The sequence below is a fragment of the Zalophus californianus genome, chromosome 5 (assembly GCF_009762305.2).
Source record: "Zalophus californianus isolate mZalCal1 chromosome 5, mZalCal1.pri.v2, whole genome shotgun sequence".
In the NCBI taxonomy this organism is placed as follows: domain Eukaryota; kingdom Metazoa; phylum Chordata; class Mammalia; order Carnivora; family Otariidae; genus Zalophus; species Zalophus californianus.
The window spans coordinates 32512886-32536980 of record NC_045599.1 but is presented as its reverse complement, the minus strand read 5'-3'; the positions used below and the strand labels follow the sequence as shown (position 1 = coordinate 32536980).

The window sequence follows — 24095 nt, the reverse complement described above, 5'->3', positions numbered from 1 at the left end:
TAATGGGAAAAAAAAAAAGTATAAATTAGTAGAGGACAAAAGCAAAGGGTTGAAAGAAACATGAGATGCCAACACATGAGAAAATTCTAAGACCCTATTCATATTGTAGTGCCTAGTAGATCTGTGAGCTCTACCTAACTAGATAGTTACAATAATCAACAAAAATTCATGTAAGATTTATCTATATCTATCTATATATATAAAGTAAGCTGTTTTTTGTTTTTGTTTTTTTCATATAAGATTTCTCTTGAACCCCTAAGGATGCTGGCCCAGGCTGATGAACTGATTTGCACAATGTTCCTGGTTAGTGAGTAATTAGAGTGGAATTAGAATTCAGGTCTTTCAAATCCTAGACCAACAATACTTTTCATAGGCAGTAAAATTCAATTTTTAGAAACCCATGTTCAAAGATAAATGGTTCTCAAATTTCCAAAGACAACCACAGTACTGAATGCTCTTAGAACTGACAACCATGAAATCCAACAATCACTGTTTTCTCAATGACAGGTATTACATTCAGATGCAACAGATTTATTTCATTTTTAGTTGAAAACAATTTAGTCTAAGAACATGAAGGCCAGTATTTGCCCCCAAATGGGGCTGGCCACACTTATTACACAGGATACAAGATACCAAGGTCTCAAATTCTTTTCAGTGACACTTTAGAATCTCAACGAAGCCATTTCCTCAGTGACAAGCTGGAACATAGCAGACAAATCTCAAAAGTACAATTGCCTCTGTTCAAATTTGTTATAAGCTTACATATTCCTTATTGAATGCAAAGAGGAGGCCAAGGCCACTAATTACATTAAATCCAGGGGCCTCTGACATATTGAAATAAATTCCAATTCTTCTATTCTGATGCAACACAACTTAGCTGTCTTATTTCTCTCTAATATTTTGCAGCAGGAGGCAATGATTCTGAGCCCACTTTACTCCCAAAACATCAAATTCACCAGGAAAATAATTTATTCATTTTCCTACCAAACCTATTCTATAGCGGTCAAGGGCTTCTGAGAGGTGAAGAAAAAGTTCACATGCCCTTAATCATTCAGTTTAACAAAAAAGCTATTTCCTTGCCTTAAGAGTATATGGAAAATAAAAAACATCAGGAAAGATGTTTTCTGACTCTTCATTCCTGTTGCCCACAATTCTGGCAGATGGCATTCCCAAAACATCTTCTCTTCCCATTGTCAGGTGTATCACCTATGCCCTCTTCAAGCACAGAACATTCTAACAGCAATAAGGAAAGATTTCATGTATTTCCTGGAAATGACAACAGGAAGTTACAGATTTTTGAATGTTCATGAAATTATTGAAGAAGAAACTTGTCCAGCCCATCAAATTGGCAAGAGTTCAACTGAATCTTCACCTAAAATCAGACATACTAATAAATTAGTATTTGTTACAAATTCCCTTATTTACTATTCTAATTATTCCAATAAGGCAATCTTAAAAAAATTTTTATTTTTATTTTTTATTGTTATGTTAATCACCATACATTACATCATTAGTTTTTGATGGCAATCTTAAAAAATTTTTTTTTAAAGAGATAACTTTTCTAACTTTCTCTCCAGGAAAGAAAGGTGGGGTGGTGGTTATCTGGACATGGTAAAAGGATTCTTATTGTACTACTCAGGGACCTTTAATTCATAAAAAACTGATTTTGTTTTATAAAGTACTATATCTTTTTTCTGTATAAAGAGAATTACTCCTATTTCTATAACCTGCAGAGACTCTCCACTGAAGTGACTAAATTTTTACCTACATATACATTTTTCATCAGTATACGCTCATTTTCATTAGTGTCATTACCCACTGTCACTTCCAATTCTAAAAACATATAATCAAGTGGCTTTATGGCACATTTAACTGCTTCTTTTAAGCTTTCTGTATATTTAGATCCCTAACATATATACTCAAAGTGGAAAGAATTTTAGGTCAAAGCTACTGCCCTCAAAAAAGGAGTAATTATCATCACATACAGGATTCAGGCCTTTCACAGACCGGCTTGCCCACACATTCAATTTACAAAAGGGAGTCATTAAAACATTAAACTTAGGCACACTGATATAATCAAATCCAACAAAATGGAACAGCAATTATTTTTAAAGAAGCTATCCAGACAGAACATAGGTCAAATAAACTAAGAGCCCTTGTGATTTAGAGTAACTGAAAAATCAACACTAGGCACACAAGAGGGAAGGAAAAAATGTTCGGTAACAATTCCAGTTACTAGAACTTCTCACTCCTACACACACACACACACACACACACACACACACACTCTCTCCCTCTCTCTCCCTCTCTCTCCCTCTCTCTCTCTCTCTCTCTCTCTCTCTCTCTCCCCCCACCTCTCTTGGTCCCTTACTAGATTTCTATCTTTACTGCTACTTGCTGAAGGAAGAACAACCACACCAGTAAATCCTAGGAACAAGACCTTCACAAGCAGCGCCTGAATTGTAAGGGGGCCTACCTAAGAAAAGGACCCACTTATCTGGAAAACTATTTCAGCCACAGTTTTTGTTTTTTTTTTTTTTTAAACAAGCTGTGGCCAGTTTTATTAAAGAAAAATTTTGCGTGATTTATTTTTCACCAGTCTGTTCTGGCATGCTTCGAATGATATCAGAATCACCTGGATCAATGATAGCCAGTGTGCATACTCTGTAGTATTTCCCACATGCTGTGCCCAATTCAATATTATTGCCACTGTAGTGATGGACACCAGTTTTGGCCAATATGGCATAGTATTCTATTTCAGATTTCCTCAAGGCTGGGCAGTTGTTGGCGAGGATGACCAGTTTCGCTTTGCCATGTGTGATCATTTTCAGAGTCTGCTTGTACCCCAGCAGGTACTTTCCACTTTTCATAACAAGCTGGAGCCTGGAGTTGATCAACTCCAGTGACTTTTTTGTCTTCTTTGTGGCCACCATCTTCCTGCCTTAGATGCAGGACAGCCCCAACCTAAAACCAGCCACCAAAAATCCAGCCACATTTTTTTTTAAAAAAAGATTTTTTTTGTTGTTTTTTTTTAAAGATTTTATTTATTTGAGAGAGACAGCGCATGAGAGGGGGGAGGGTCAGAGGGAAAAGCAGACTCCCTGCTGAGCAGGGAGCCCGATGTGGGGCTCAACGTGGGGCTCGATCCAGGGTCTCCAGGATCATGACCTGAGTTGAAGGCAGTCACTTAACCAGCTGAGCCACCCAGGTGCCCTAAAGGTTTTATTTTTGAACAATTTCTACACCCAACATGGGGCTCCAACTCACAACTTCAAGATTGAGTTGCATGCTCTACCGACTGAGCCAGTCAGGGGCCCCTCAGCCACGACTTTTAAAAATGTGTTCCTCTAGTTTTTTGTTTATATTTTTGGCTAGGATCCCATAAATTTTAATTTAATGCCCCCAGAATATTTTGTTTCCTTTAAAAAATTTGTCAAAGCATACAAGTCTTATCACATTTATAACATCAAAGTTCAGATGATAAATATCCAACACTTTTTACAACAGTGCCTTTACCCTAGTTATTTTAGTGCTTGCAAGAAATGAATTAACTGTGCATTTTGTTTTTTTAGAACTTTACAATAATGATGAATTAGTTAGAATCATTGTCCCTATTTTACAGATGAGCAAAGTGAGGAACACAGAAGCTATTTTGTCTGAAGTCTCAACCAATAAGAGATAGAGCTGAGATGCAAATACAGGCAGTTGGATCCAGAATCTATGTTTTTTTTTTTAATATAGATTTTATTTATTTATTTGAGAGAGAGAGAGAACAGAGGGAGAGTGAGAGGGAGAAGCAGACTCCCCACCAAGCAGAGAGCCCGATGCAGGGCTCAGTCCCAGGACCCTGAGATCATGACCTGAGCTGAAGGCAGACGCTTAACTGACTGAGCCACCCAGGCACCCCCAGAATCTATGTTCTTTACCAGGGAACTATGTTGCCTCTTGTCTAAAGTTATAAAGAAAAGATCAAATATAACTTAGGATAAAAAAGAATTTTCATACAGCAAATTTTTTCTTTCTAGCTACCCAAATTATTTCTAGCTACTTAACATACTTTTCTACATAACTCAATCTACAATGTATACAAATTTAGCTCTTTTCTGCTTTTTTCAAACACAGTATTTTTTACAATACTTGTAATGATCATTATTCTTTTAAATGTGTGTCCTAGAATTGATTTATTTCTTCCTCTACTGCTGGACCTGTAATTTCTAATTTTCAGAAATAATACTGTCACAAATGTATTTCCACACAAAACTTTTTTTTTTTAAAGATTTTATTTATTTGAGAGAGAGAGAGCACAAGCAGTAGGAGGAGGAGAGGGAGAAGCAGGCTCCCCACTGATCAGGGAGCCTGATGCGGGCAAGACACAAAACTTTTTTTTAGCATTTGAGGCTGTCTTCTTAGTACAAATGAATGAAACGAGAATTACTGAATCAAAGGGAAGTAATAATTAAATCTTTTATCTTGAAATACATACTGACTGGGCTATACAAATCTATACTTCTATCTGTAGTATGTAAGCACCCATTTCAATGTACTTCACCAGCATTTGCTTTTCTTTTTACAAGATCTTTGTTATTGGGGCGCCTGGGTGGCTCAGTTGTTAAGCGTCTGCTTTCGGCTCAGGTCATGATCCCAGAGTTCTGGGATTGAGTCCCACATCGGGCTCCCTCCTCAGCGGGAAGTCTGCTCTCCCACTTCCCCTGCTTGTGTTCCTGCTCTCACTATCTCTCTCTCTGTCAAAAAAATAAATAAAATCTTTAAAAAAAAAAGATCTTTGTTATTTAAAAAGGTGAAAAATGGGAATTTTTGAAAAAAATTTTTTTTTAAAGATTTTATTTATTTGACAGAGAGAGACACAGCAAGAGAGGGAACACAAGCAGGGGGAGTGGGAGAGGGAGAAGCAGGCTCCCCACCTAGCAGGACCCTGGGATCATGACCTGAGCTGAAGGCAGACACGTAACGACTGAGCCACCCAGGCACTCCGAAAAAGAAATTTTTCATTTCTTTGATTATTTTGCTCCTTTCTGTCTATTCATCTGTTGGGATCTTTTTCTCTTACTGATTTTTATATATGTTCTTCCTATTTTATTTTATTTATTTATTTTTTTAAAGATTTTATTTATTTATTTGAGACAGAGAGAATGAGAGAGAAAGCACATGAGATGGGGGGAGGGTCAGAGGGAGAAGCAGACTCCCCGCTGAGCAGGGAGCCCGATGCGGGACTCGATCCAGGGACTCCAGGATCATGACCTGAGCCGAAGGCAGTCGCTTAACCAACTGAGCCACCCAGGCGCCCTGTTCTTCCTATTTTAAACATATTAGCCCCTTTATCTCATTTGCAGCCTACTTCTTGCATTTGTATTTTGACAATTTTTACCTCACTTGTGATTTCATTTGGATATAATGTTGAGGGGCTGTATAATTTCAAATCAGCATATAAGAAAATGTTTGCTAACCACTCAGTTCATGGACATAAAAAAATCCCCAACCTACTCATATAATTAGGTTTTATTTAGAACTATTGGGTATTTCATCACAAAATTAGTAACTAATTTTTAATACACATTTTCAAACACACAGGACTATATACCACAAAGATTAAGATGATCAAATAAAATTTTTTTATTAAACTGGTCACCTTAGAGAATGAATCTGTTTGATAGAAACCTCAAGACAAGAGCTGGTAAAACCTTACAGAGTTTGAATATGAATTTACCTATACCTTGTTCTTCAAGAACCTAAAGTCTGTATCTATACCACAAGCATTCCTCTAAAAGGGCTATTATTTCCTCTTATGGAACAGTATCTATGCTTACCACTTACAGATCTCAAGGTTGGAAGAGGCATTAATTTCTTCTACTTTAACTTTGCTCTAGAAGAAATTCATACCAAGTGGCCATTTTCCAACCTATGCCTGAACAGCATAACGGACAGAGCTGTCAAGACACCAGAACACCTATGCCTGGAAATCCAACTCCCTCCAGTGGTCTCGAGGTCTACTCAAAAAAAATAACAGGGACCACTACCTCCTTTTAAAAGGAATATGAATAATCATTTCAAAAAATAAGTAACCTTTAAAAGACAAAAAACAGGGACACCTGGGTGGCTCAGTTGGTTGAGTGTCCAACTGCTGATTTCAGCTCAGGTCATGATCTTAGGGTCGTAAGATCAAGCCCAGCGTAGGACTCCACGCTCATCGCAGAATCTGCTTGAGATTCTCTCTCTCTCTCTCTCTCTCTCTCTCTGCCTCTCTCCCTCTACCCCTCCCCCTGATCATGCACACATTCTCTCTCTAATAAATAAATAAATCTTTAAAAACAAGTAAGTAAAAAATAAAAGACAAAAAACACTGCTGCTTTATCTTAATATCAGATACCCATTCCATTACCTTTTGAAATAGTTAGTGCTGGAGACCACTGTGACCGGAGAATATCAAGACAAATGCTGCCATTACTGTTAATATTTGGATGATAAATTCTTGTTGTAAATGCAACCTATAGAAAAAAGAAAAACTTCTTGTGAAATGGTTTATTAATATCATAGGAAGTACATCAAAAAAACAAGTGCCATATCCCAATTACCTTAGGTGGCTTGAAGGGGTAATCTGTTGGGAAATGAATTGTCAAGAAAAATACTCCACCCTGATAGGGACTGTCATTCTGTTGATAACAAGAGAAGTGGGATTAAAATGAGTGAATTACATAAACATTTATTCTGAAATCAATCTGAATACTTACTGGCCCCATTATTGTAGCTTGCCAATGGAACACTGAAAAAGAACAAAAAATCACCATGAAGCAATATCTCCAATGTACCTACACCATAATGACATATCATTCCCTGTCTAACCCAGTTCATTTATAAGCAATATGATAAGTCCTGGGCAAGATGAGGAATCTAAATCAAGTTTGAGTCTGAAGAGAGAAAAGAAAATGACTAGTATAGTCTAGAACACTGATAAGATACTCAATGAGAAAGTATTTGGGCTAGAACACCATGAAAATTTGTATCAGGGAGACAAAATTCTTGACAAGGCCCAAGGTTTCACTTTTTTTTTAAAGATTTTATTTATTTATTTGAGAGAGAGAGAGAGAGAGAGCAGAAGCAGGGGGAGCGGCAGGCAGGGGAGAGGGAGAAGCAGGCTCCCCGATGTGGGGCTCGATCCCAGGACCCTGGGATCATGACCTGAGCCGAAGGCAGACGCTTAACGACTGAGCCACCAGGCGTCCCTCAAGGTTTCACTTTTAAACAGGCATTTCTTACCTCTAAGGGTAAAAAAGAACCAAAAGATTCAACTCTTTAACTTGTTATGTCATTTCCCCAACACATTAATATATAATATACTCCTTTTATAATACTGGTATAGAGGATGACTGTAAAGTCAAAGTAGATAATATTCAAATTAGGAAAGACTCGTTTTTACAGCAAGAAAAAACTTGAGAGCACTCATGTATTGGTGTTTAGAATTACTAGTCCCTCACTAATAGATGAAAGATCAATAATTATCTCTTTTTAAAATGATCTAGAATCTACAACATCAACAAAGCAGAGAAAGACAAACTAAACTAAAACCACATTAAGATGGAATTTAATTAACAAAAGCACTTGAAGACCTACCATTAAAATCTTAATTAAATATTCTGCTACACAGGTCAAATATAAGAATACCTACTGGAATCACTGACTTAGGTCTCTCTCTGGAGCTCTCCTACACGCCTAGATCTCCTTGTGGAAGTATAAAAAAGAAGGTAGTGGGAGAATATCTAATCCTGACTCAAATTCTAATGGTTTGGTAAATAGTTCCAAAAATCACTACAGATTATGGGGTGTCTGGGTGGCTCAGTCGGTTAAGTGTCTGCTTTCAGCTCAGGTCACGATCTCAGGGTCCTGGGATCAAGCCCCACATCATGCTCTCTGCTTCTTCCTCTCCCTCTGCTGCTCTCCCTGCTCATGATCTCCCTGTTCGTGATTTCCTGCTTGTGCTCCCCTGCTCGTGCTCTCTCTCAAATAAATAAAATCTTTTAAATTAAAAAAAAAATCACTACAGATTAAAAAAAAAAATCACTACAGGTTCCAAGTAGAAATAACTCTCCAGAAATAGTTACTGGGCAAAATATGTGGCCATAAGCATAAAATATTGTTGTATTTTATATGAACGACTATATCTCAAAAACCTTTCATTTAAGGATCAATCTTAGCAGCTGTTAGAAATAAAAAATGGTAATGATTACAAAGTTTTGTTAGTTCCAAAACCAGCAAAAACAAACAAACGAAAACTCCACCCTGGTTTGACGATGAAAACCAAATTACAGAAACTAAAAGCTACGACCTCTTTTATGAGAGTTTAAATGTGAAGTTCACAGCTCAATGATTACTCTTTAGGATACTCAAAGACAAAGCTTTAAGCCTAAAAGGGAACAAGAATATTTGTTATAGTTTGAGACTGGATCTCAGGAGAACTACATTTGAATTCAAGTACAGATCTCCAGAGAGATTCACCAAAATTTCAAAACAAAAGAAAATGAAGCAGATTGTATGACCAATAAATCTTTGGCTTACTTTTCCTTTCAGGGCCTATACTTTCTCCTGCTTACCAGATCTTCACAGAAAAATGGGAAAAAATATAATGGTACATTAAAATCTGGATATTTAAAAATAAAGCACTGTATTATGAAGTTCATTATTCTTCCTTCTTTATTTTTAAAGTAATCTCTACGCCCAATGTGGGGCTAAAATTCACAACCCTGAGATCAAGAGTTGCATACTCTACCATGTGAGCGAGCCAGGTGCCCCTATATTATTTTAAATATAAAATAAGGACTACCTTCTCACACTAAATATCAATAATGTGCTGAAGGATCTGAGAGCTAGAAGAGTCAAAAGGAGCTCAAAAAGTTTCGTTGTAACCAACAGTTTCTCTTTTCTGAAGATTAAATTCTGCCTCCTTATAATATTTAGCTACCCAATTACACTGTTTTATCCTTAAACAATTCATCAGAAGACCTTATCAAGACTTTTTGACAGTAATTTATCTCAACTGTTCTCAAACACTCCCTAAAGTTTTCAGTATTATATCAGCAAAGACTATCTAGATGACCAAGTGTAAGGAAGTTATACTGTTCCTAAGGAGGAGATCTTTCTTATTCTCTTAGAAGGTAGGTGAATCAAGACACTTAAATAGAAAGGCTAGGAGTTAAAGGAGAGCTATTATTTTTTAAATAGCCATAGAAAGATAATCCATATACCACAGAATTCACCCACTGAAAAGTGTACAATTCAGTGGTGTTCAGAACATTCACAGAGTTGGGCAACCATCACAATTAATTTTAGAAATCTTCATCATCCCCAAAGGAAACCCCATATCCATATGCAGTTACTCCACATTCCCAAATCTCTAGTTCTATGCAACCATTACCTATTTTCTGTCTCTATGAATTTATTCTGGATATTTCATATAATGGAACCATACAATATGTGGCCTTTTATATTTGGCTTCTCTCACTGGGCATGTTTTTAAGGCTCATCAATGTTGTAGTATATATCAGTACTCCCCTTTTTATTGACATATAATATACCACTGTATGGACATACAGTCTATTTATCCCTTCATCAGATGGTGGACATCTGGATTATTTCCACATTTTGGCTATTACAGCTGCTGCTTCTATGAACATTAGTGCACAAGTTTTTGTGTGGACATGTTTTCATTTTTCTTGGATATATACCTACGAGTGAACTCACTGGGTCATATGGTAACTCTGTTTAACTTTTTGAGGACCACTTGCTTTTTTGAACTGGTTGTACCATTTTACATTACTATTAGCAATGTAGGAAGGTTCCAATTTCTCCACAACCTCATCAACATTTATTATCTGACCTTTTGATTCTAGCCATCCTAGAAGGCATAAAGTGCTATTTCATCACAGATGTGATTTGCATTTCCCTGATGACTAATGATACCGAGCATCTTTTCCATGTGCTTATTGGCCAATTGCACATCCTCTTTAGCAGATCCTTTGCTTATTAAAAACAATAATGGAGGGCGCCTGGGTGGCTCAGTTGGTTAAGCGACTGCCTTCGGCTCAGGTCATGATCCTGGAGTCCCGGGATCGAGTCCCGCATCGGGCTCCCTGCTCAGCAGGGAGTCTGCTTCTCCCTCTGACCCTCTTCCCTCTCGTACTCTCTCTCTCTCATTCTCTCTCTCTCTCAAATAAATAAAATCTTTAAAAAAAAACAATAATGGATTATTTATCTCTATATTGTTGAGTTACAAAGAGTTTTAAAATGTTTTGAATAAATTTCCTTATCAGAGAGATGACTTGCACAAATTTTCTCTCATCCTGTTGTCTCTTCACTTTCTTGATGGTATCATTTGCAGCACCTAAATTAAATTTCATTAAAATGTAAAATTTACATATTTTTTCTTTTCATTGCTTATGCTTTGGGGGAGTTTTATTTAATTCTCAAGGATAGTAACTTTTCTATCTGAGAAAGGAATGTGATAATAACAACTATGCGAAGCAAAGGCCAATTATTCAGCACACTGAAGAGAACTTCAAAAATGAATTCTATGCCCCAGACTTCAAACACTTCTAATGAAAGATCAGCCACTCTCAACTTTGAGGAATGTACCGGAAATAAAACCACTTTTTCAACTGAAAGACCACAATGATGCAGGTGGACTGTATGATACCATAAATGACAAAACTAAAATCAGAAAACTTGAGAATGAGGGGCACCTGGGTGGCTCAGTCAGTTAAGCATCTGCCTTCAGCTCAGGTCGTAATTTCAGGGTCTTGGAAAGGAGCCCTACATCAGGCTCTATGCCCAGTGGGGAGTCTGTTTCTCCCTCTCCCTCTGCCCTTCCTGCTCGTGTGTTCATGTTCTCTCTTTTTCAAATGAATAAATAAAATACTTTTAAAATTTTTTTTCTTTTTAAATTTTTTAAAATTTTATTTATTTGAAAGATACAGAGAGCACAAGCAGGGGGAGCAGGAGAGGGAGAAGCAGGCTTCCTGCTGAGCAGGGAGCCCGACGTGGGGCTCTATCCCAGCACCCTGGGATCATGATGCAAGCCAAAGGCAGACAACTGAGCCACCCAGGTGCCCCAAATAAAATCTTAAAAAAAAAAAGAAAAGAGGGCGCCTGGGTGGTTCAGATGGTTAGGCGTCTGCCTTCAGCTCAGGTCGTGGTCCCAGGGTCCTGGGATCGAGTCCCGCATCAGGCTTCCTGCTCAGTGCAGGGCCTGCTTCCCCCTCTCCCTCTGCCATTCCCTCTGCTTGTGCTCCTCTCTCTCTCTGTCAAATAAATAAATAAAATCTTAAAAAAAAAAAAAAGAAAACTTGAGAATGAGCCCACTTTGGAAACCACCACGAGCCTCTCTCACTAGATTCTTCTCTAAAATAGTTTACAATTTCTACTCCACTCACCTAAAAGACCTATTGTGAGGCTTAAATGAGATAATGCGTGTTAAATTACTTGGCCTATCCTGTTTGGTATCAACACTATAGTTACTCATACTGGACAAATATGGATAATGTAAATGGGATTTTTTTTATATGTACTTAGCTTTATAATTTATACCATCTATCTGTTTATATGTAAAGCAATCCCTGTAAAAGGGCCTTGCTTTCTTTTAAAAAAAAAAATTTTTATTTAAAAAAAATAAAAATTTTATTTAAATTCAATTTAGTTAACATATAGCGTGTTATAATATTTTCCGAGGTAGAATTTAGTGATTCATCAGTTGCATATAACACCAAGTGCTCATTACATCAAGTGCCCTCCTTAATGCCCATCACCCAATTATCCCTTCCCCCATGCCCCCTCTCCTCCAGCAACCCTCAGTTTGTTTCCTATAGTTAAGAGTCTCTTATAAGTTTGCCTCCCTTTGCTTTTAATCTTATTTTTCCTTCCTGTCCCCTTTGATTCTTAAGTTTGGCAAACCAAAACCAACATTCTTAAGCAAAATCAGGAAAAAATGTTAAACACAAGCTAATATAACCTCTTATTTATTGTCTTAATGTATATACTTCTCTTACAAAATTGTTTCCAAGTATCTTCTTTTTTCCTATTTGCTAAATATTACTTTTTTTGTGAATCAGTTTTGTGTCACAAAGCACAGTCTGGTTCAAATATCCTCCTTTTAAAAGAGGCTAGAATATGGTATAAGGGGAAAAACTGTTGAGACAAAGTTAAACAAAAGGAAAATTATTATCCAACATGTGTGATAAATTATTTTATATAGGATTAAGCAGATAAACCGGACATTAGAAATAAACTACCTGTCTTCACAAGCATGAACCAGTGGAAGGACAAACACCATACACAAACACACACACACTCCACTACCCCCCCCATCATCCTAAGTTATTATTTTACTTAAAGAACAATAGCTAGTTGTAAGTAAAACCTCAAATATTTGACCCCAGGAAAATACCCAGAAGAGTTGAAGGATACGTAGGAAATGGTTAGAACAACTACACAGACAATATCTGGCAAAAAGGGTTCAAAATTAATACTACAGAAGAAGATGGGATACATATAGAACTGCATCTTTCGTGGATAAGTAAGGGTAAACACTGTCTCTTCCTGCAGCATAATTGTTTTTTCACATAAAAAAGAATCTTAAGAGATATATTCATCAGTCCCAGAGTTCCCCAGAGGCAGATGGTTATGCAGTTTTACTCCATCATTCCTTTTAAATACTTACTATCATCTCCAACAGGACCTGCTGAACACTGTGCTGGGGGGGTCCCGTGCCAGGTCATTCAATTCCTCAAGAAAACAGAAAGAAAAGAAATATATTCAACATAAATGTAACTTTAACCAATTAATAAAATTTTCATTCATACCAATATTGTCTATCCCACTACTAAAATTTTTTTAGGGAATACTCCTCCAAAGTCAGAGAGGGATGGATTTGTGAATCTTCAAGTTACAGTATTTTGGGAAAAGGCGAAAGATTTATATGATCTGAAGAGAAACCAGAGTATTTTGGATTCTTCTTTTTTGGGGGTGGGGTGAGGGAGAGAGAGAATCTTAAGCAGGCTCCACCCAGCACAGAGCCCAATGCGGAGCTCGATCTCACAACCCTGAGATCATGACCTGAGCCGAAATCAAGAGTCAGATGCTTAAATGACTGAGCTACCCAGGTGCCCCAGTATTTTGGATTCTTGAATGCAAATGTATGTTTAAAAAGTGGGTCATTTTTGCTTTGTTCAGAGTTTAATAAGTAACTATAAGGAAAGTAAACATGTATTAAATACTAAAGAGCTATAACAATGGTTTTAGAGTAAAAAAAATTACTAGTTTTCAAAAAAGAAGTTGAATTTCAAGGCTAGTTTTTGAACCAGAAAACTATTAGGTTACCCTTAGGACGAGTTCTTGAAGTCATCAATGTTTCAAATGATATGAGACAATCTGACAAGATGCTGGGTATCTTTTCAGCTGATATGGACTACCAGGGTTCCAAAGGTAGTTGAAAAAATTTAAAAAGGGATATACTGAAAAGGCTGGATATATTAAAAAGGCTGAAGTAATAAAGCCCATCACAAAATTTTGTAGTCAGAGACAGATCTACCTGTAGTAATGCTCTACAACCAGATACCAGCTTCTTAGCCATTTTAACATTAAGAGCCCACAAACTTGAGATATGTTATTGGGTGGGAGTTCCTGAAAAAAACCACAAGGCAGGAAATCATATTCTATTCCTTTCCCTCTTGGCTTGGTATTGGAGATTAAAACCAAGGGCTAGTTTTAGATTATGGTTTTTTTTAAAGATTTTATTTATTTATTTGACAGAGAGAAAGCACGAGCAGGAGGAGAGAAGGGCAGAAGGAGAAGCAGACACCCTGTCAAGCAGGGAGCCCGATGCGGAACTCGATCCCAGGACTCTGGGATCATGACCGGAGCCAAAGGCAGACACTTAACCAACTGAGCCACCCAGGTGCCCTGGATTATGTTAATTAAAAAAAATTTTTTTTAAAGTAATCTCTATACTCAACATGGGGCTCAAACTCATGACCTCAAGATCAAGAGTTGAATGTTCAACCAACTGAGCCAGACAGGTACCCCAGATTATATTTTTAAATGACAAAAGTAAAAACAGTAAAATCTAGTATTTTAAAGGTACAATAGAAAGTATTCAGAGCCCGTGGGGCTCCTGGGTGGCTCAGTCAGACATCTGATTCTTTTTTTTTTTTAATATTTTATTTATTTATTTGACAGAGAGAGACACAGCGAGAGAGGGAACACAAGCAGGGGGAGTGGGAGAGGGAGAAGCAGGCCTCCCGCTGAGGGGAGAGCCGGATGCGGGGCTTGATCCCAGGACCCTGGGACCATGACCTGAGCTGAGGGCAGATGCTTAACAACTGAGCCACCCAGGTGCCCCATAAACTTCCAACTCTTGATCTCAGCTCATGATCTCAGGGTTGTGAGATTGAGCCCCATATCAAGCTCCATGCTGGGCGTGGAGCTTGCTTAAGACTCTCTCCATCTGCCCCTTCCAGTCGCCCTCTCCCTCTAAAACAACAGCAACAACAACAAAGCACTATTCAGAGCTCAGAAATAAACTCATGCTTATATGGTCAATTAATCTACGACAAAGGAGGCAAGGATACACAATGAAGAAAAGACAGTCTCTTCAATAAATGGAAAACTGGGCAGCTACATGCAAAAGAATGAAACTGGACCTCTTTCTTACACCATACATAAAAATAAACTCAAAATGGCTTAAAGACTTAAAAGATTAAGACCAGAAACCACAAAACTCCTAAAAGAAAACATAGGCAGTATACTCCTGGACATCTGTCTTAGCAATAATTTTTGGATCTATATCTTCAGGCAAGGGCAACAAAAACAAAAATAAACAATTGGGACTATATCAAACTTAAAAGTTTTTGCATAGCAAAGGAAACCATCAACAACAACAAAAAAGGCAACCTACTGAATGGGAGAAGATATTTGCAAATGACTGATCTGATAAGTGTTAATATCCAAAATATATAAAGAATTCATACAACTCAACACCAAAAAACCCCCAGTGTGATTAAAAAATGGGCAGAGGACCTGAATAGGCATTTTTCCAAAGAAGATATATAAATGGCCAACAGGCACATGAAAAGATGCTCAATATCACTAATCATGATGGAAATGCAAATCAAAACCACAATGACCTAACACCTCACACTGATCAGAATGGCTAATATCAAAAAGACAAAACAGGGGCGCCTGGGTGGCTCAGTGGGTTAAGTATCTGCTTTCAGCTCAGGTCATGATCCCAGCATCCTGGGGTCCAGCCCCACACAGAGCTCCCTGTTCAGCGGGGAGTCTGCTTCTCCCTCTCCCTCTGTGTGCTTGAGCGCATACACTCTCTCTCTCAAATAAATCTAAAACAAACAAAAAAAGACAAGACATAACATGGTGAGGATGCAGAGAAAAGGGAATTGTTGTGCACTGCTGCTAGGACTGTAAACAGATGCAGCCATTAAGAAAAACATTATGGAGGTTCCTCAAAAAATTAAAAATAGAAATATAATACGATCCAGCAATTTCACTTCTGGGTATTTACTCAAAGAAAATGAAAACACTAATTGTAAATGATATATGCTCAAAGTATCCATCAATAGATGAATGGCTAACGATGATGTGGAATATATATATACAATGGAGTATTATTCAGCCAAAAAAGTAATGGAATCTTGTCATTTGCAACAACATGGACAGACCTAGAGGGTATTATGGCAAGTGAAATAAATAAGTCAGACAGAGGAAGACAAATACCGTATGATTTCACTTATACGTGGAACCTAAAAAACAAAACAGATAAAGAAACAAAACAACACAGAAAAAGACTCATAAATACTGGGAATAAACCTGAAGCTGTAAGGGGAGGGGTGTGGGGGAGATGGACAAAATAGGTGAAGGTGATTAGAAGGTACAAACTTCCAGTTATAAAACAGATAAATCACAAGGATGTGAAGCACAGCATAGGGAATATAGTCAATAATATTGTAATAACTTTGGTGACAAAAGGTAACTACATTTATCATGGTGAGCATTTCATAATGCATTTAAATGTCCAATCACTATGCTCTACCCCTGAAACTAATATAATACTGTATCCCAGCACCCTGGGATCATGACCTGAGCCAAAGGTAGATGCTTAAACTTTTTTTTAAAAGATTTTATTTATTCATTTAACATACAGAGAGCGCACACAAGCAGGGGGAGTGGCAGAGGGAGAGGGAGAACAGATTCCCAACTGAGGAGGGAGCCCGATGTGGGGCTTGATCCCAGGACCCTGGGATTGTGACCTGAGCCGAAGGCAGATGCTTAACCAACTGAGCCACCCAGGTGCCCTTTTTTAATAAAGTAATAAGTTGCTATTAAAATAAAACTTGGGGGCACCTGGGTGGCTCAGTTGTTAAGCGTCTGCCTTCGGCTCAGGTCATGATCCCAGGGTCCTGGGATTGAGCCCCACATCGGGCTCCCCACTCCGCGGGAAGCCTGCTTCTCCCTCTCCCACTCCCCCTGCTTGTGTTCCCTCTCTCACTGTGTCTCTCACTGTCGGATAAATAAAACCTTAAAAAAAAAATTTTTAAAATAAAACTTGAACCAAACAAGTTATTCTGAATTTCTACCATGTACATTAAATGGAATTTTATTTGTGCTTTAATATTTTGCTCTCACATTAAGTCATCTTTTTCCATCTTGAAGGACAGCAAGGTTTAACATCAAGAGCTAAGACTTCTCTAAGTTGAATATAAGATCCATCAGTCCATTTCATGAGTCAGTATGATATAATTAATTTTAAAAACCTCATCCAAACTTATGCTAATAGACATTTAACACTCATTAAACATTTCCTTGGTTCAAGGCACTGATATGGATGAATCTCAAAAGCATAATGCTAAGTGAAAGAAATCAGATATAAAAAGACTACATTTTATATTATTCTACTGATAATGACATTTTAGAAAAGGCAAACTTACAGAGACAGAAAACAGATCAATAGTTCCAGGAGTTGGAGGGAGTTGGAGAGGACTAACTACAAAAGGCCATGAGAAAAATTTGGGAGGTGATAGAAATGTTCTATATGATAATTTTGGCAGAGACTGCATAACTGTGTATATATTTATCAAAACTCAAACATACTGTCTACTTAAAATTGTTGAATTTTATTGTATGTTATATATATAAATCAAAGATTTTTTTTTTTAAAGCATCCATCTTCCTTTTTCTGTTTTTTTAAAGACTTTATTTTTTTTAAAGTAATCTCTACATCCAACATGGGGCTTGAACTCACAGCCCCAATATCAAGAATCCCATGCTCTACCGACTGAACCAGCCAGGCACTCCTCCATCCATCTTTCTATATGCATAAAATATCTCCTAAGAATACACAAGAAATTAGTTAACAGTACAGCTGCCCTTGAACAGCTTGGGGATTAGGAGTACCGACCCCTGCACAGCTGAAAATTTGCATATAAATTTTATCTCCCCCAAAACCTAATTATGTACTTGCCTTCAGGAAGGAAAGCCTGCTTTAGGGGTGAGAATGGGAACTCTATGTATTTCCTTTATACCTTTTAAATTGTATAACAAGTGTATTTATTGCCTATTTGAAACAGAAATTACCAGTTTTGACTGTAAATCTGGATTAAAATAAAACAGCTATTAAAAGTTGTAATAATCATTTAGAGGGTAATCAAATAGTGAAAACCCAGTTAGACTGAATACAGAAGCTACACAATTTGATGTCTTTCCATCAAGATGAAACTGAAACTGAATCTTAAAATTTAATAAAGGCACTGATCTAAACAGATACCTTTGGCAGAAAAAATACCCTAATGTATCAGAGATTTTTTTAACATTTGGCTTTATATCTATGTATTAATTTGACTTCTTATTCTAAAAGAAACAGTATTGGGGCGCCTGGGTGGCTCAGTCGTTAAGCATCTGCCTTCGGCTCAGGTCATGATCCCAGGGTCCTGGGATCGAGCCCCGCATTGGGCTCCCTGCTCCGCGGGAAGCCTGCTTCTCCCTCTCCCACTCCCCCTGCTTGTGTTGCCTCTCTCGCTGTGTCTCTCTCTGTCAAATAAATAAATAAAATCTTTAAAAAAAAAAAAACAGTATTTAGATTCATCTTGTATATCAAACAGCAAATTATACATTACTGGGAATGAGAGTGGGGCTAAGACAAAACCAAAAATCAAGGAATCTGTTTACTGAAAAACTTTCTGTAGAAAGAACGAGAGAGGAATAAGGCATATATTTAAAAATTTAGGAAAAAGGGCAGAGGAAACTCTGACAGTTAAGGTAGAGAATACTCAATTTTTTTTTCTTTCTTCCCTTTTTTTTAAAGATTTTATTTATTTATTTGACAGAGACACAGCGAGAGAGGGAACACAAGCAGGGGGAGTGGGAGAGGGAGAAGCAGGCTTCCCGCGGAGCAGGGAGCCCGACGTGGGGCTCGATCCCAGGACCATGGGATCATGACCTGGGCCGAAGGCAGACGCTTAACTTCTGAGCCACCCAGGTGACCCTCTTTTTTTTTTTTTTTTTTTTTTAAAGTAGGCTCCATGCCCAGCGTGGGGCCTGAACTCATGATCCTGAGATTAAGAGTCGCATTCTCCACTGACTGAGCCAGCCAGGCGCCACAAGAATACTTCATTTCCAAAAAGATTTTATATTCGAACTTTCCTTGAAATCTAAAAAATAGTAAAGATTGATTTATTTATTTCTGAGAGGTGGGGAAAGGCGGGGGAGAGGAAAAGAGAGTCCTAAGCAGACTCCACATAGAGCATGGAGCCCAAGGTGGGGCTCAATCTCACAACCCTGAAACCATGACCTGAGCCAAAACCAAGAGTTGGATGCTTGACTGTGTCACCCAGGCACCCCTTGAAATCTAAAAAATATTAAAAGAAAGGTCTTATTATGGGAGCAAACTATAGATTTTACTGTACAGTTCTCAATTTAAAAAAATTATTTGATGCTATATACTCCCCTTACTTCTAGGTATATAGCAGAACTAATATTTTTATTTTTATTTTTATTTTTTTAAGATTTTATTTATTTGACAGAGAGAGAGAGAGAGAGAGAGCACAAGTAGGCAGGCAGGCAGGCAGAGGCAGAGGGAGAAGCAGGCTCCCCGCTGAGCAGGGAGCCCGATGTGGGGCTCGATCCCAGGACCCTGGGATTATGACCTGAGCCGAAGGCAGACGCTTAACCGACTGAGCGACCCAGGCGCCCCAGAACTAATATTTTTAAAGATCAAAGGTTATAAACAATTTTGATTCTCTGCAACTTTCCTAAGTGTTTTTCATCTTAGTTCAAACAGCCCTATAACCTTATACCAATTATTTTAAAGTTTAATTCTCTGTGGATTTTTAAAGAGATTTTTATGTATTTATCTGAGAGAGAGGAGAGAAACAGAACACTCATGCGTGTAGGAGAAGGGGGAGGGGTAGAGGGAGAGAGAGATGTAGACTCCCCACTGAGTGGGGAAGCCAGACCCTGGGCTCAATCCCAGGACTCTGAAAACATGACCTGAGCCAAAGTCAGACGCTTAACCAAGTGAGCCACCCAGGAGCTCTTCTATGGACTTTTTAATACATTTCCTACTACTATCTTTTTTGGCTCCAGAATATGATTTCCAATGAAGAGATATACAGGGATAACAGTGACTTACATTATTCCTGAAGACTACCTATTTTCCAGAGGATTTAAAATGAATCAATACTAAATAAAACAGAACACTAAAACCTCTGAAAGCCTCAGATATTTCTGTATTATAGAACTATAGCAGAAAGAAAGGAACCTTCTTAACTCTTTGAGGGGATGGGGTCCTGCAAGGGGTATGTACATTTTCCTTTCACTTTCTCTCTCTTTTTAAAAGATTTTATTTATTTGTCAGAGAGAGACAGAGCGCGCGCACAAGCAGGAGCAAGGAGCCTAATGCGGGACTCGATCCCAGGACCCCGGAATTATGACCTGAGCTGAAGGCAGCCGCTTAACCAGCTGAGCCACTGAGGCATCCCTCAAATAAATAAATCTTAAAAAAAAAAAAAGGTCACATGCGGCACTGACTGAGCTAGCCAGGTGACCCTAAAATTACACATTTTTAAAACTTGGGAGATATTATTGGGGCACCTGGGTGGCTCAGTCCATTAAGCACCTGACTCTTGATTTTGGTTCAGGGTCATGGGATCGAGCCCTGAGTGGGTTCCACACTCAGCATGGAGTCGGCTTGAGAGTCTCTCTCTCTCTCTTTGCCCTTCACCTTGCTTGTGCTAATAAATAAATCTTAAAAAAATTGGGAGGTATTAATTCATAGTTACCCTAGATGAGTTTAAAAGAAAAATATGTAGTTTCTGACAATATCAAATTATAACATCTCAAATCATCTGGTATGATAGACTTAATTCCCTTGGCACTGTCAAATATTTTCTATTTCTCTTTTCTAATGCCCCAATGTGACACTTTTAAAATAAACGTTTAGGGGCGCCTGGGTGGCTCAGATGGCATCTGCCTTCGGCTTGGGTCATGATCCCAGGGTACTGGGATCGAGACCCACATCTGGCTCCTGGCTCAGCAGGGAGCCTGCTTCTCCCTCTGCCTCTACTCCTGCTTGTGCTCTCTCTCTCTATCTCTGTGTCTAGAATGAGTAAATAATATCTTTAAAAAAATAAAATAAATGTTTAAAAACATAACAACACTACATTGTTTATGGACACATGGAAGAATAAAAAGAATGTAAGGAAATGATAAATACTAAATTCAAGGTGATCATTACTACACGGATACACAGGGAGCTTCTTAAAGATCAGAGTTAATATGGCAGGGTGCCTGGGTGGCTCGGTTGGTTAAGCGACTGCTTTCGGCTCAGGTCATGATCCTGGAGTCCCAGGATCGAGTCCCACATTGGGCTCCCTGCTCAGCGGGAGTCTGCTTCTCCCTCTGACCCTCCCCCTTCTCATGCTCTCTCTCATTCTCTCTCAAATAAATAAATAAAATCTTAAAAAAAAGTTAAAATGGCAATATTAATATTGGGCAAAACTGGGTGGTAGGTTCGTGGTGGGTATTTTTCTTTTCTCTCTTTATTTTTATTTTTTTAAAGTTTTTTTATTTATTTAATTGACAGAGAGAGAGACAGCGAGAGAGGGAACACAAGCAGGGGGAGTGGGAGAGGGAGAAGCAGCCTTCCCACCGAGCAGGGAACCCAATGCGGGGCTCGATCCCAGGACCCTGGGATCATGACCTGAGCTGAAGGCAGTTGCTTAACCAACTGAGCCACCCAGGCATGCCTCCCTTTTTAAAGTAATCTCTGTACCCAACATGGGTCCAGAATTTACAACTCAGAGATCAAGTGTCGCATGCTCTACCAACTGAGCCAGCCAGCAGCCCCTCTGCCCCTGCCTGTGGTAGGTATTCTCTATACTTTTAGTTGACATGAAATTTTTTAGGGGCGCCTGTGTCAGGCTCCCCGTTGAGCAGGGAGTCTGCTTCTCCCTCTCTCTCTGCCCCTCCCCCTGCTTGTGATCTTTCTCTCTAAAATAAATAAAATCTTAAAAAAAAAAGTGTCACATGTATTTTTATATACTTTGCTTTTTCCTCAACAAAGAGACATTTTTTCCTGAAGATACACAAATAGATCAAATTTATTCCTTTTTACTGTTTATTTTGCTACCTGATGTCTAAACCACAATAGTTCATTTATTTTTTAGTTTATTTCATTATTTTTTTAAAAGAGTCTATTTATTTGACAGACAGAGAGAGTGAGAGAGGGAACACAAGCAGGGGGAATGGGAGAGGAAGAAGCAGGCTTCCCGCTGAGCAAGGAGCCCGATGTGGGGCTCGATCCTGAGCCTAACCAACTGAGTCACCACCCAGGCGCCCAATTTTTTAATTTATTTTTAAAAAAAGATTTTATTTATTTATTTGAGAAAGAGTGAGCAGGGAGGAGCAGAGGGGAAAGGAGAAAATCTCAGAGTCTCCAATGAGTGCAGAACCATCCCATGACCCTGATCATGACCTGAGCAGAAATGAATAGTTGGATACTTAAATGACTGAGCCACCTAGGCACCCCAATAGTTTCTTTCTTTAGATGACTGGCATTTATTTCCTATTTTTCACTATCACAATGCTTTGGTAAATATTCTTATTCTTGCATATACAAATTTTTCTAAATACTGCTTCAATTTAACTAGAAAAAGTACCACATCCCACTTCAAACCATGCAATAATGCTTTTTATAATGTATGGTTGTTTAAAATTATTTCCTCAATCTATACACATATGCAAAAATAAGTGTGCTGCAAATTAGAACTTGCAAAGTTGATCAATGTCTAGAGAAGGGAAAATTACCCCTAAAACATGCTTAATTAGGAGACCAATTCATCTGCTGACCTCCAAAAACATGGAGATAAACATGACAGACTGTCCCCCATTTGAACCTTCATTCACCACCATTTGATAACCCTTCTTCAGATCCAGATTAGCAGCACATTTCTCGCCCACAATCATTAAATGTGTAAGGACACTTTAATCATCACCTTCTACTACAGATATCTGGGATATGTTTCTTAGGTATCATCAGAAAATGTGCTGGTGCTTGAGGGAAATTTCTTTTTAATTATAAATGTCTTATCAACGCTATAGTTAACGTTTCAATGACTAAAGTGGAATTTTCTTCTAAATGTCTACATGGATGGCTATTTTCTAAGTTTGTAAAAAATTCTACATGTCCTTCCCTTCAATAATAGGTCTACCAAAAAACCACATGGATATTTTTATACTACAAATATTGAAAACCAACCATCTTATGTGTAAGCATATTAATGAAAATAAATTTCTGTAAGAATAACAGTTATTCTATAACCTGTTTATGTTCTTGCCAATATCAGTAGGGACAAAAGGCAGAATTCAGGTTTTCTAAGTCTTAATTAACATTCTTTGATGCTTTTTTCATTATTCTGAACTTAGATAACTTTAAGCAAGTCATTCAACTTCTCCAGACCAGAGTTTCACAACTGTAAAACAAGGAAGTTAAAGTGTAACAGAAATTTACACAGGATGGTTTAATTATAAGTGCAGGAGTCAAAAAAGTTTGGGAAATTTTATAATCCACATCCTTATAAGAAAATTCAAGAGTCTAGGGGTGCCTGCTGACTCAGTCAGTTGAGTAACCTACTCTTTTTTTTTTTTATTATTAACGTGTATTATTTGTTTCAGGGGTACAAGTCTGTGATTCATCAGTCTTACACAATACACAGCGCTCACCACAACACATACCCTCCCCACTGTCCATCACCCAGCCACCCCATCCCTCCCACTCCCCTCCACTCCAGCAACCCTGTTTGTTTCCTGAGATTAAGAGTCTCTTATGGTTTGTCTCCCTCTATGGTTTTGTCATGTTTCATTTTTTCCTCTCTTCCCCTATGATCCTCTGCCTTGTTTCTCAAATTCCACTTATCAGTGAAACCATATAATTGTCTTTCTCTGATTGACTTATTTCACTTAGCGTAATACCCTCTAGTTCCATCCACATAGTTGTAAATGGCAAGATTTCATTTTTTTGATGGCTGCATAATATTCCATTGTATATATACACCACATCTTCTTTACCCATTCATCTGTTGATGGACATCTAGGCTTTTTCCATAGTTTGGCTATTGTGGACATTGCTGCTATAAACATTGGGGTGCATGTGCCCCTCTGGATCACTACATTGGTATCTTTGGGATAAATACCCAGTAGTGCAATTGCTGGGTCATAGGGCAGCTCTATTTTCAAGTTTTTGAGGAACCTCCATACTGTTTTCCAGAGTGGCTGCACCAGTTTGTATTCCCACCAACAGTGTGGGAGGGTTCCTCTTTCTCCGCATCCTCGCCAACATCTGTCGTTTCCTGACTTAATTTTAGCCATTCTGACTGGTGTGAGGTGGTATCTCATTGTGGTTGTGATTTGTATTTCCCTGATGCCGAGTGATGTTGAACACTTTTTCATGCGTCTGTTGGCCATTTGGATATCTTCTTTGCAGAAATGTCTGTTCATGTCTTCTGCTCATTTCTTGAATGGATTCT

At 38.2% G+C, this 24095-nt stretch overlaps 2 protein-coding genes across 2 annotated transcripts in view; both read right to left on the bottom strand.

Moving 5' to 3' along the window:
• Window positions 1-24095, bottom strand: part of UBE2D2 (ubiquitin conjugating enzyme E2 D2) — a 58363-nt gene that overhangs the window by 2723 nt on the left and 31545 nt on the right. The window contains exons 2-5 of the mRNA XM_027605266.2: window positions 12722-12786; window positions 6747-6778; window positions 6591-6668; window positions 6398-6503 (exon numbers count right to left, since the gene is read on the bottom strand). Of these exons, the coding sequence (XP_027461067.2) occupies window positions 6398-6503; window positions 6591-6668; window positions 6747-6778; window positions 12722-12779 (274 nt within the window). The 5' untranslated portion in view covers window positions 12780-12786. The remainder of the gene's footprint in view (window positions 1-6397; window positions 6504-6590; window positions 6669-6746; window positions 6779-12721; window positions 12787-24095) is intronic.
• Window positions 14-2994, bottom strand: LOC113928937 (60S ribosomal protein L30-like). Its single transcript, XM_027605267.2, has one exon. The coding sequence runs from the start codon at window positions 2931-2933 to the stop codon at window positions 2586-2588; it is 348 nt and encodes a 115-aa protein (XP_027461068.1). The 5' UTR covers window positions 2934-2994; the 3' UTR covers window positions 14-2585.

Bases quoted from the DNA above. Each gene is read 5' to 3' on its own strand.
- LOC113928937 (XM_027605267.2), bottom strand. From the start codon at position 2,933: ATGGTGGCCACAAAGAAGACAAAAAAGTCACTGGAGTTGATCAACTCC.